Here is a 14,269-nt window from a genome sequence, read left to right on the forward strand (position 1 = left end):
TTTATTTAAATGGTTTAACATCGAATGGGACAGGGGATCGCCCAGGAAAAGTATTTTAACCCGACGAAAATGTTTCAATAGCTTTTATAATACATTTTAGAAATTGAAAGTGAATGTTATCCATAGAGAGGAATGTGAATCATCAGAAAATACTAGTTTATTTGTAAATTTATGTTAATTCATTGTTGTCTCATAAAGCAAAGGTACTTTGTTGTTTCAAATTGATTTAAACATATTTAATTACAAAAGCCACAAACAATGATCCTCAAAAGAGTCGAATTTACAAAGTAATTGGTGTATATATAAAATATAAATTTCAGTTTATGACGGTGTTTGTATCATTCCCTTGCAGGACCGATTTGCCGAAAAATGTGATTGGGGAACCACAGAATGTTCTTTGCTTCTTGGCTAACCAGTTAAAGTTGAGTGGTTGATATTTTACAAGGGTAATACAGGGTGTCCCACGAAACATGACAGTTGGTGAATAGTTTTCAATGTCTTCTTTCATGTCTTTTGTTAAGTTGTTTGATACCAAAGATGATGATAAGAAATACTAAATGGCAGTTATATTATGGAAAAATTGAATTCAAACAAATATATATTTGAGTATAAGTTTTGTTAAACGAAATAAACTGCAAAAAGTCTTAATCACCTTATACAGTATATTTTGAAGTTAATTTTAACATAATATGACTGCCATATAATATTTTTTATCATCGTTTTTGGTATCAAACAACTTAAAACATTATGGAAGAAGACATTAAAAACTATTAACCAACTGTCATGTTTCGTGGGGCACTCTGTATATATGGAGGAGCACATCTTACAAAGATTCCATAGATCCTTCAACAGCTTTCCTTAATCTTTGTTTGCATGCAAAAGTATAATTTCGTCATCAATTGCATTGAAATATAAACAGATCACTCAGGGTGTAAGTGTACATCGTAAAAGTTTAAAATATACAAAATAAATAAATAAAATAACAGATAATGTTTTCAAGATAAAATGAATTTAATTTAGTTTTTTTCGGAACATCGTTGAATTTGAATTTTTAAAGAGCTCCTGGGATTGTAGTAGATAAGTCCAACCCGGAAGTAATATTACAAGATGGCGCTGATGGTCCGGCCCAAGCTGGAAACTCTGACAATCCAAACAAGGGAACTCCCCACGTGTTTATTGCAAAGCTGAAATACACAGAAAATGGTAAAGTCATTTTTAACGAGTTCCATCAACAAATATAAATAATCAGCTGAATGCCTGGAGTTGTCCAGGATTATTTCATTATTCATAGTGTCAAAGATACATTTCTCCTTAAACTTGGTTATTTTTAAATGTGTTTTCTCTATAAAAGTGACTTGCGAGTTTCTTGCTACAGAAACATAAACGGAATAATGAGAATTAAAGAATGGATATTTCAATGTAGGGTCAGCTGAAATTACACGTATGGTCCCTTCGATCATTATAAAATCCCTTGAAAGAAAGTGATTCTATTTTTTTGTAGGAACTGCTTATTTTGATAAAAATGTTGAATTTTTAATCTGAAAACAGTCTGCTCATTGTATGAAAATTAATTCATTTTATTAAGGGCATTACTAAAACAGGAACATAAAAGGGGTAACACTTTAATCCAAATAAAATTTAATAAAAAATGTTGTGTTCACTTTTAAAAAAAACTTACTTTGTAGTGATAATACAAATAATGTTGAGAAGAAATCCAGCTTTCATCATATCTTGAATTAAATGTTTACATCAGTTTAACAACGTTTTTTTAGGGCAACAGGTCGACGACTACTGTTAGACTTTAGTTATAATTTTGAACAGTCTAATGAAATGTCAAAATAAAGTGAAACAATTTTAAAGTTTCAAATGTTAAAATGTGCAAAAAAACGCATTTTTATGAAAATACTGTTTAGGTTATTATTGATGTCACTTCTTGGTAATTTTCATTATATACGTGCTATTAAGTTAAATTAGCTATATATTATGTTTATAGAGCTATGCTAAAAAGTTTCAATGGTTTTCTGATTTTCTCCAAAATTTTTTGACCATTTCTATTTTCATAAATTCAAAACAAAATAAAAAAAGAAATTTAATTGTATCTTAAACATTTCTGCTTTGTAAAGAAACTTATTATATCTAGAAATAACCTTTATATCCTGACAAGTACACACAAATATCATAAAATTACCTATAACACTATTATTTTGGTACGACATGTTAAAACGTTTTTGGACTTCAATTTCGAAGGTTCTCGCTGTATGGATTATATTTTGTCCCGAGCTTTAGTGAGTTAGGTTTGAACCAATATGATAGTGTTATAATAATTATTTTGTAAATTATCTCTCATCTTCAAAAAAAAACTTTTAAAAAACCTGAAGTCTTCATTGTGCTGTGGCTAAACACAATAGCATTAGGTGCTGTAGCAACAGGAAGCATGAAAGCATAACTACAGCAGACAGCTGCTGTCATCATCAGATAAATGGGATTCTGACATAACGACAGCGACATCTAAATAATTACACATTTTAACCAGTCCACACAGGTAAAAATTACAAATAACACAGATGTGATGAGCCTGGGAAGAAATCATTAATATTGTATTATCTGAGACCCCTTCTTGATGGAGACCCCTGCCATATCATTGGAGACCCCCAAGCTTGTTATCACTAACCCACTGATTTGCATTCCCATTATCAAGCTCTATCTTGAAATTAACCAGAATTTCATTGGAAATTTAAAATATCTGTGTTGAAATAGATTGTCTCTAATGTTGCCAATGAAAATCAATGGGTCCCCGTGTCATTGGAGAGTTTTTCCCATGGCATACCAATGATGATGATTTTTCCCAGACTCACATGACATATGCATGTATTATTATTTGTAACGTCTTAAACGACAATGATTGTTTAATTCATTGTACTTCATTTAACAAGCCACTTTGTTGATATAGAAATACATGANATATATATATTTATACATAAGCGAAGAGCTTTATTTATAGATTAAAAGTTTACCTCGGTTACAAAAGTTGTTGCGCATGATATAATAAGATTGATTTGCCAGGTTTCCAGGTATTGTAAACTAATGAGCTTGCTCGCCAGGTAGTTGGATAGTCCAGAACTAAACACAGATTGAGACCTTGTCAATTCTATTCTAAATTTTCTTTAAAAAGCAACTGATCTTCCATTTCTAGAGTTAAATGTCATATTTATACCATGACCAAACCTTTGTCTACTCATCGACGGCTGAAAAGTGAGAAATTCATATTTTTCAAGCTGAAAATGGGTTGGAAAGTATTTCGAGAATCTAGAGTTTACAATAGCGTTAAATGTGAATTCAACGCAACTGACTTCAAATAATTTTCGAAAATTCTAATTGTTATATGTTCATCGCGGTTTTTGAAAATTCGGATAAAATATTTATTTTCTTTAACTTCCGGAAAGTAAAAGCTTCTAACTATAAAGCAGCTTGCAAGCTAATCTATCAACAATAACTAGCGATCCTGTGGATATAACAAGGTCAATGGTTAACAGCTCTTACATAAGGAAGAGATAAACAAACAAAATTTGCGGGAACATCTTATAACAAGAAACAATGCAAATAAAATACTAGGCTTTGAGGTCGTGTGTGTTCTTTTATTTTTACTTTTATTTAAGCTTTGATTCCCCGCAATATATCAAATACTAAATATTATTATGCAGCCTATACGCAATATCCCCCGTACTGAACTTCTCACCTACTAACTTTCCGACCTACTGCAATATCGGACCTACAACAGCTGATTAGTTGGGGGTTAGGTCAGGTTTAGATAATATCTGAGCTGAGCTCTGCGGCTAGGACAGGCTAGGGGGCCGAGCGCCGCGGCTCGAAAAAGCTAGGAAGCCAAGTCATGCGGCCAAAAGTCCGGTAAAACTGCACGTGCTATAGTAGGTTAGAAGTGGAGTATATGGGATGTGCGTAGGGTGAAGGATAAACCATCTACTAAATAAAACAAGTACTTCACCTGGCTGTAGCATCTGCTAGAGCAAACCCTCCTCCTAATAGTAATATTACTCCCCAGGGTAACCGTTTCTCAACTAAAGTACGGGCTGTTCAAGTATACAGTTGTTGACTTGAAAAGTCACTATAATAAAATAAAGAGATCTAAAATGGATATTTCTAACATTTATTTAAAACGAAAGTGTTTTGAAATATTTGCATTTAAGGCGGAGTTAAAATTGGTTGATTTAGAAATTAACAAAGGAATTAATGATGAATGTTGTGGGTACTTCATGGGAGTGATGTAGATCTTCATGTTGGTGAAGCAGATCAACAGGATCTTGAACAACAGGACTTATCCAACCTAGTAGGCAGAGATCGCGGCTTGTCATGCTGGCTATGAGCGATTATGTTGTCTCTGGAATGCATGATGAACTGGGAACCCTTCGGGTAAGAGCGTCTGCTGCTATCTGAGTATCTGCGTCATCATCATAAAGGAGTCAAGAGGCTCCCTGTGTCGGAGCTGTTACTAGTTCAACTGTCCTAACATGACTGAATACCGGGAGGGAGCTGGGATGAGCGGAGATTCGACATGTGGGCACTACATGAGGAGGAAATGGATTTGAGTACACATACATCTAGAGAAAAGGCTGGGGCATTTGAGTCGGAAAAATCGTCTTCCTTATATTTCGAATTAATTTTAACAACAGTGTTCTTGCCTGGCTTCGTTAGTTTTATTGAACGTATTGGGTCAACTTTACAATGGGTAGTCCAGACTGGGCGGTACGACTGAATGCATATACAGTAAATGCTGTACCGGCTCGAATCATGCAAACTTTCATTCAATGCAAATTTACGATTTTTAACCCGTCCTAGGTTAATATGATGCAAGCCTGCACCATTCTGTAGAACCTAATTATTCGGTTTTCTCTTTTTATTGTGGCTCAAATTTGATCTCTTACCGGGGACCGAAAATAAGGAATTTGATATAGGGCGCTGAACTTAAAGTGTTATAATATATTTATAGAAAATAGAAAAATAATTCAAGATACGTGGTTGAACCGTCTCTAGACCTGGCTCAAATTCATCACTTCCGTTTCTTAGGCAAAGTTGCAATAAGATTCAAATCAAATCAAATCAAGTAATTCTATCTTGGTTTAGTAGGTCTGGACTCAAGAGTAGATTTCCTGGAATTTGCTTTGAAAAGACGACATTTGTTAGTATTTTAAGAAATCTGCGGAAAAATTCATACAGAATGGGAAATTCAATATAATGATGAAAAAGAAATAATTGATTCTAAAATTAATTTATTAACAAATTTCTACTGACAGTTGGTAAAAAGTTTAGAATGTCTTCTGCTAAACCAATACTAATATACCAAAGACAATAATAAAGGAGTCATATCATAGTAAAAATAATTTCAACGTAAAATATACTGAAGCAAACGATTTTTTAAACGAAATAAACTGCAAACAACCTTTAATATCTAATAAAGTGAATGGAAGACGACATTCAAAACTATTTACCAACTGTAATGTTTCGTGGGACACCCTGTATGTTCCTGAACATCTAATAAGTTTGCTGTTGAGTTTTAGTTTCAATTTTCGTTGTCGTTATTAAATAATTTTTAAAAAACATTCTCAAAATTATCCCTCAAAAATAAACAATTTACGAGGATTTTAAAGATTGAACTTGAGAATCTAAAATGCACCGTAAAAACATGAATGATATAAATTCCTCTACAATACTGCATTCTCAGCTCAACTGTTCTGTCTAGACAGACACTCCCTTTAAGCTTGTTATATAACCTGTATGCCAATCTAACAATGCTTCTGAGGGTTGTGTACTAGAAACATTTTTAGGAAGAAGAAATAACATCCAGACAATCAAAACTGCAGGGGTAGCGCTGCCAACAGTTGCCTTAAAGGGACTGTGTACTTATTTTGTTAATGTGAAGGGGTTACATTTTTTAAATAAAGAAGATTGCAATTTTACAATTAGGGAGTTTCACTAAACATAATCGTCTTTTAACTTTTGATTTTAAAAAATTTCATCAAAAGTTGCATGATAATGTTATTCGAGGGTGAAAAAGATAACAGGACTTGCCGGGAAAAAAGTGCTTATTTATCTTGGATTACATTTTTTTTGTCCCATGGGGTCGTTAAATAAATTTTGTTCTCTGTTTACCTTAGTAAAGAAGCTTGCCCAGCCTGTAATAAAAACTGGATCTTGGAAGAACCAGAGAATGACCAACAGGATAAAAAGAATTAAAACCTTTAAAAAAAAAAAACAATCTTTGAAAAACGAATTTAAACTTTAACCTTATCCAGGTTCTGTTTTGTTTTGTTTTAAAACGTAACTTTGATTGTAAATCGAAAAAATGTTTTTAAAAAGTTATCGAAAAATATTAACAAAAGGGCTTTCTTAATATCTAAATTTTAAGATTTGTAACTTAATTATTAGAATAGAAATGGGCTTTTTTGATTTTTTTTATATCACCGTCCGTCTTTTAAAAGTTAAACTTGTTGATGTTTTGATGAACAAATTTGAAATCTTGCAAATTAGAGGAAATATAGAGCCCGCATTCTTGAACTTAATACCTCTAAAGTGACTCTCATAAATCTGTGGAATCGTTCCTGTTTGTATTTGATGTTGTCAATAGGAAAATGATTTGTCCAAAATGCTACTTAAGTTAAAACAAAAACAATGCAGAAGGCTGTGTTTCATGTTTCCTAGATTCCATAGTGTTATTGAACACCCCTTTATGCATATAATTCTGACCTGAATTTCATGAAGAGACATTTTCCCCAATTCTCTTTTCTTCCCCGCCAGGATATTCTTGACCTTGAGTTCTCCTTCTCTTGTTGGTTTAGGACTTCCCCGGGTAGCATAGGCCTTAGTAGGTTTTAAAGGGATTGTAATTTTAAGGGATCTTTCATTCGGGCCAATTCACAATGCACGGGCAGCCGTAGTACATTTGAATTTCCAAGCCGGGTCAACCTTTCCGGTCCCAGTTTTACCGTACCTAGCTCTTTGGACAGGACTAGCCAGTGCAACAAGGTTGACGCGGTCAGACTTTAATGCTGCATATAGGTTGAATTTACTTTTACTAAAGAGGCAGAGGTGCGTGAACGGTACTATAAAACCTGAATCTGATCAATAAGTGAAAGAAAAATTCGTTTTTCTACTTAAAAAGATGTTTATTTATTTTTTTCTCCATTGGTTTTGAAGCTAGAAATACTTGAAATAGGGTTCCCTGAGTTAGTTAAATAGACATTTGCTCAATTAATTTTCTTCCTATCTCTCTGAACTTGTAACTTTTATATCAATCAGAACAAAATAAAAACTAAAAGTTCATATTTTCTACCAAACCAAGTGTTTCTTATTTAATACCTCCATTGCAATAAGAAGGCACCAAGCTGCAAGTGTGTTGACCAGCATTAAAGGAACATTGAAGGCCATCCAAGTTGCATAACTGAGTGGGGCCTGTTTTATAAAATTTATGAAAACAAATTCATTCAAACATATTTTAAGCTCGAAATATTAACTTGTTCATCACATCAGCAGGTGACGAAATATTAACTTGTTCATCACTTCTTATAAGAAGCAGGTGACGAAGTTGAAAAATGTTTGGATTTTAATATTTATCTCTTCATTACACGGAGGGAACAGAGGGATGCAATTTATATGGGAGGGAATTTTTTATTGCCGAGGCTTCCCAAGATCTTGTTAGGTCCTAAAGCATCACGAGCGTGATATCTACGGGACCCAACAAGGTCGAAATTTAACATCTTAATTTACATTAAAATCTACCCTTTTCAGGTTATACAAACTATAAAATCTATCTAGTTTTGTAACACATTTTTGAGTTGAGAAATGAAATCTAATTAATGTTTTCAATGTTGTAAACCCGCAAGTTCTTGACAGAAAAATTCGCAATTTATTAAATATCATCCCTAGGTTAGCAATCTAACATTGTGACCCCATGGTTTCATGGTTGCAATGTAAATATCAGGGATTCAATAATTCATAATTTTGCTCAAAAGTCGGGAAAAAAAAATGTAATTGCAAAGAAAAATCAACCTTCCCGGTTCCAAATTCTTTGTTGAGAGTAGACAAGACAACAAGGTTAGGTGGAGATCCAGTTATAACCCCTGTTCCTCCTGAAAAAATCAAGACTAAATTAAAACAAAATTTTTAAGATTTTATAATGTTTGAAATTACCGATGTTTGAAGCGTATGCACATGCTAAAAGAAGAAAGTTTCTTGACTTTGAATCCCGGGGTTTTTTGACAGTTGTCTCAATATCTTTCTGAAGAAAAAAGTATTTTCGGGATTTTGTAATTAAGGTTCAAGTTTTTCACAGAGATTAACAGAAAACAATGGAATAGGAAGACGACATTATAGAAATGCATAACTTTATTTTTTTTTTAAATGAAATAGCCTTACTAGACACTTAAAAAATCGCTAATTTAGTTGCCCTGTCTCATGCTCATTGAACTTTTTATAGTTATAACTTAATTCTTCCTATTTCAGAGTTTTCTAGTTATATCTGTAATATATACTATTTCCATAATTATAATAAAAGATCCCCGTAAAATGTTACATGTTCATCAGTTTCATTTCCATTCTGATCCGAATTGATCGCCTTGTCAATAGCATCTACAATTGGAACCATCATAGCCGTAGCAGCAGTGTTAGAAATCCACATTGACAAGAACATTGCACAGATCATGAAACCTATATTTTATTGATATTTCCTTACTAATTACTATCATTAAAAGTTTATAGAAATGTAATAGTGTTTTTCAATATTTAACCAGATATTGTTGAAATTAAAAAAATAATCAAATAAAAAACGTTAATTGTCCTTGATTATGAAAAAAAGTGCTAATCAGAACCTAGCGGAATAAAAGTTGTCGCAGTCAATTCTTTAATTAGAACAACCGATAAAGGTTTTTGTTACCAGTAAACCTTTAAACATGAGATTTGATCTAGGACTTATAGTATTGGATATTCTGTTAAGTCTATATATTCAGCAGCTGAAATTGATATCCAGTTGACAAACTTTANACTTTAAAGAACTTGATATCCCGTTGACACACTTTAAAGAGCTTGATATCCAGTTTACAAACTGAATTTGATATCTAGTTAAACAATTTTAAAGAACTTAATATCCAGTTGAATAATTTTAAAGAACTTGATGTACAGTTTAAATATTTTAAAGAACTCAATATCCAGTTGACAAACTGAATATGATATCTAGTTAAATAATTTTAAAGAACCTAATATCCAGTTGAACAATTGTAAAGAACTTGATATCCAGTTAAACAATCTTAAAGAACTTGATATCTAGTTAAACAATTTTAAAGAACTTGATATCCAGTTAAACAATTTTAAAGAATTTAATCTAATTGTAGACACCAACATTCTCGCATTTTTATCTCACAATTTTACAAATTGTGTAAAACTACTTTTTCAGGAAGTTAATATTTTTACTTTTCCACATATCCCCTTGTACTAGGAATCCTTTGTTAAGTAATATTCTCTGTTAAATAGTTGTAAAGAATTAAAACGTTACACACGCAAATCTGCCCCTTTGGTAAAAGTAAATTCAACCTATATGATGCATAAAGTCTGACCGCGTCAACCTTGTTGCACCGGCTAGTCCTGTCCATAGAGCTAGGTACAGTACAAACTGGGACCGGATAGGTTGACCCGGCTCGGAAATTCAAATGTACTTTGGCTGCCCATGTACAGACTATTATATTCCGCATAATTCTGGTTTTTACTGTACATAATATATATATTTTGATGTATTGGGATAAAGGAAAATATTCCTAGCATGAGCATTCGTTTACTAGTCCCCACACCTTGAATTATATTTAGTGCAATCCTAAACAAATAAAACTATTTCAATTATAAACTTTTTTCAAAAGTAAAAATAGTGGAGGGTAGAGATTCAGAACAAGCAGAAAACAGTGTAAAAATAGGAAATGCGAATAGTTAGAACTAGGGTTTCCAACACAATTAGATTTTTCTTGAGCGCAATTGCGGGCACAGTAATTTCAACACAATTCAGAGCAATACAAGAACACTTGCCCGCAATTATATTATGTAACCGTTAATTTCAAACTAATAACTTAGAAACAAAGAGAATAGAATATATATTAGAACTTTTTTCTAGTAAATTCCACTCTAATATATATTCTTTTCTCTTTGCTTAGAAAATTGAACAGGAAAAATTGGAAGGGAAATCTCTACTCTATCATATACAATCATTGAAACCGTTAGCGAATGGAGACAAACATTAGAGATGGGGGCTTGGAAGACATCCCCCCCCCCTTACATTTATTTCACTATAGGTGGAAGAGAGGGAGTGTCAAAAATTTTTTGTTTTGATTAGTCAGATGTAACAATGATTAAACAGTTCAATACAGAAATCAGAAGAATCCCAACTAATACCATTATTATACAAAAAGTAGAAGCACCAATAATGTTAAATTTGATGTATAGTATACCTAACATGAAGACCACAGTGTTCAACAGCTATTGCCATTACTAGACCAGCCAGGAACATCATGTTAGTTCCCTTGGAGCAATTATATTTCACAAAAATAAAATTTGCTTTAATGACAGAAAAATAGAAAAAAATAATTTTTTTCCCTACGCGATAAAAATAAAAATCTAAAGTATTTTAATAAAATGATTAAATTACCCAAAAAATGAACATTTATTAACAATTTGAGTCGTAAATTCTGTTTAGAATTGTATCTTGTTAAAATTGTATTGATATCTTTTTGTAAAAAGCTGGTTTTAACATGGACCTAACAGCTTAAAAAGCTTTTTAGATTAGCGGAATTCAACAAAAATTGTTGCTTTCTATATATAAAGGATGTTTATTTTTTATAATTTTAAAAGTTAAACCACGCAGTAAACAAATTCTAACGTTTTTTCCTTTAAAACCAAAATTTACCTTTAAATAGTTGATACAAACAGCATTGGTACTGGCTACACCAGTCAAGGGTAGTAAAACCACAGGTAGTAAAGATGTAATTGCCAGGGGGGTACATTCACAAATCCAATATACTGCACACACCAGAATATTGTAGGCACACCACATAGCCTAAATATTTAAAAATATCATGTCATGCTAAAAATAACTTTAAAATAATATTTTTAAATTTTAGAAATCTTAACAATCAAATTTTTACCTTTTCATTTTCAGGATCTGCAGTTAATGGTATAGCTGTTAGAACAACAGGAGCTATTACAGAGATCCAAGATCTCCAGAACCTCAGAACCCGGAGTACAGGGTTAAACACTGAAATATAGGATTAGAATATATCAGAGATACAGGATACCCAGAACCCGGTATACAGGGTTAAACATTGAAATATAGGATTAGTATATATCAGAAATACAGGATATCCAGAACCCGGAGTACAGGGTTAAACACTGAAATATAGGATTAGTACATATGAGATACAGAATACTCAGAACCCGGAGTACAGGGTTAAACACTGAAATATAGGATTAGTAGGAGTATAGGGTTAAACACTGAAATATAGGATTAGTAGGAGTATAGATTTAAACACTGAAATATAGGATTAGTAGGAGTATAGATTTAAACACTGAATCATATAGGAGCCATGACAAAATATATATTTTAATTCAAGAATTTTGTTGAACTTACTGTTAAGCATTTTTTATAAAGTTTTGATATGATGTATTTCAGTTTTTTTTCATGCCATCCTGAAATTTTAAATCTTTAAATGATTGCTTAACCTAATCACTATTTGGGAGGTGGGGGGTATGTCCTCCCCCCGAAATACTCGAAAAAGTCTTTCACTCATCTCAACTCTATGGACAAACTCCCCCACCAACATATTTTTTGGACAAAAATTGCCCAATCGGGATAGGGTTAAATTAAACCTATAGGTTTATAGATTTCAGATTTTTGATATTCTAAACGAATGGTACAAAAGTAGTATGAAATGAAATCTTGAAACATGAAATTGAGCTTTCTGATTTTCTTTCTGATTTTTTGTAATCCATTTTTTCAAAACTAGCTATGCAGAATTTGAAGTATAGACCAAACCGCAGTTAACTCCAAATAAAAGAAATTGAATTCCCCTCTCTTAAAGGTTATTAGCCTGAGCAATATGATAATCAACCGTAAGGTAATATAAGTGGGTGATATCTGGATGATATGTGGGTGATATTTGGATGATATGTGGGTGATATCTGGATGATATGTGGGTGATATCTGGATGATATGTGGGTGATATCTGGATGATATGTGGGTGATATCTGGATGATATGTGGATGATATCTGGATGATATGTGGGTGATTTCTGGATGATATTTGGGTGATATCTGGATGAAAAGTGGGTGATATCTGGATGAAAAGTGGGTGATATCTGGATGATATGTGGGTGATATCTGGATGATATGTGGGTGATATCTGGATGAAAAGTGGGTGATATCTGGATGATATGTGGGTGATTATCATCTTTATAACTAGTTAATACCGATAAACCTGTAAATCCCCGTTTAGTTACTAATTCTGGTTTACAGAGTTACCTCAGGCATAAAATTGTAAAAAAGCACAAACCAAACATGGTTTAAGAAATGAAGATTTCATGGTTGGAGACTTTTCAATAAACTAATGTAATTTATGCTACAAACTTTGGTTTTATAATTCTTTCTTTTGCAACACAATAACTTAGACATTAGATATTTTAAACTATAAACTATCTAAGTTTTAAATATTGTTTACACCACAAGGTTGCAAAGAAATATGGGTTAGAAAATTTGATTATGTGGCAAAAACACAATCTTTTCTTTAAAAGGTTTAAATTCGGAGGGTTTACATAAACGATGCAAATAGTTTTATCAATTTTAATAAGAAAAAAGATATAAATTTTAAAGAAACATATGTAAAAAAAAAATATTTCAGCGTTCAATGACTGAGCAAAGGATTGAAAAGAAACGAAATTTTTAAATCAAAGGTTGGAAACATTTTTAATGTCTTAACATTTTGAATTAGCAAAAATAAACTTTTATCAAATAAGAAATGCCACAAATATAGAAAATACCAGTAAAGAATAAAAGAATGAAAAATAGTTTAATGTTGCATACTGCCTAAATATATCACTGATAGAACGCTTGATGACTGAAACTGAACTGATGATAACATTAAAGAACAAAACAAAGTGAATTTATTATCCAGGGGTCAAAGGTAGAATAATAGATAGAAAGGGAGACTACATTATCAAAATTTAAAAAATTATCTTTTTTTTAATGTTTACTACGTCAAAATTAAAATAAACAGTGTTAAAAAAACATAAACAGAAAGAATCCATGACAATATTTAAGGGGGTCAGTAACTGTATAATGTTTATGTATAAAAAGAATGAAACAAGGGTGTATAGGAGGGGGGAAGGTACAGTAGACTGCCATTGTATAATTAATTGACTGCATTTAGTATTTACAGTAATTTAGAGTCAACGTACGTGATAATGTAATCTGGCTCATCTTGGGAATACGGAGGGGGGGGGGACCACTTTACCCCCCCCCCCCTTCATGATATCATAAACTGATTTGAAATGGCCCTTTATTTGAAGTAAAGAGTTCAATTCATCCATCCCTCTTTTTTTTAAATGGAGGGTCATATGAAACTACAACGACAGCTGGTCCCTTTAGTTAAATAATTCTAAAAATTTATATATCAACTTCTATAGGAGGATGATATATCAACTTCTATAGAAGGATTAGGTAAAAGTACTGATGGGAGGTCCGTTTTTAAACATTAATACTTTTTCGACTTTTTAGAGGCTTTACAAGTTTCAGAGACGTTTAAAAATGTTTTGTTTGATAAGTTTGGATTCATTACATTATGCAAAATTTTTACTTTGACCAAAGATTTTGACCAAAACGAACTTTTAAAACGATAAATAAAATAGTTTTGGTCAATATCTTTGGTCAGAGATAAGTTTTTTTGTAAAAACTATTAAAAGCAAACTTATGAAACATAATATTTTAAGACAGGTTAAACTTTTTAGATTCTTGGGGAGCACTTTTAAAGCAAAAATACTTTGAATGTTGAAAAATGTTTTTAAAATGTTTTAAACACTATCTGCCTATCCTTAGGTAAAAGGACGTAACCTATTAGATAATGTATTTTCTTGAAATATATTATACTAGATTTCTATTGATAATCAAGTGCAAACTGGATAAATTAAAGTAAAAAGAATGCGTCAATCTAGTTGGATTCAGTTCACCTATA

At 32.1% G+C, this 14,269-nt stretch overlaps 1 protein-coding gene across 1 annotated transcript; it reads right to left on the bottom strand.

The window, feature by feature from the left end:
- Positions 1–718: 718 nt before the first annotated feature.
- On the bottom strand, positions 719–11,732 carry LOC111704538 (solute carrier family 13 member 2). Its single transcript, XM_023476795.1, has 17 exons — positions 11,675–11,732; positions 11,193–11,302; positions 10,955–11,104; positions 10,500–10,570; positions 9,819–9,874; positions 8,585–8,718; positions 8,203–8,290; positions 8,062–8,141; positions 7,372–7,464; positions 6,760–6,873; positions 6,166–6,252; positions 5,787–5,898; positions 4,004–4,076; positions 3,015–3,120; positions 2,373–2,508; positions 1,679–1,730; positions 719–1,184 (listed from the first exon to the last, which is right to left on the bottom strand). Exons 1-17 carry the CDS (start codon positions 11,682–11,684, stop codon positions 1,052–1,054), a joined length of 1,605 nt encoding a protein of 534 aa, XP_023332563.1. The 5' UTR covers positions 11,685–11,732; the 3' UTR covers positions 719–1,051.
- Positions 11,733–14,269: the final 2,537 nt, after the last annotated feature.

This window comes from Eurytemora carolleeae, unplaced genomic scaffold (genome assembly GCF_000591075.1).
Source record: "Eurytemora carolleeae unplaced genomic scaffold, Eaff_2.0 scaffold321, whole genome shotgun sequence".
NCBI lineage: Eukaryota > Metazoa > Arthropoda > Copepoda > Calanoida > Temoridae > Eurytemora > Eurytemora carolleeae.

Excerpts from the sequence above, each read along its gene's own strand:
- LOC111704538 (XM_023476795.1), bottom strand. Across the intron at positions 1,731-2,372 it reads CAGCACAATGAAGACTTCAG|ATATGATGAAAGCTGGATTT; the intron begins GTTTTTTAAAAG and ends ATTTAATTCAAG. Across the intron at positions 1,185-1,678 it reads ATTTGTATTATCACTACAAA|CTTTGCAATAAACACGTGGG; the intron begins GTAAGTTTTTTT and ends TGTGTATTTCAG.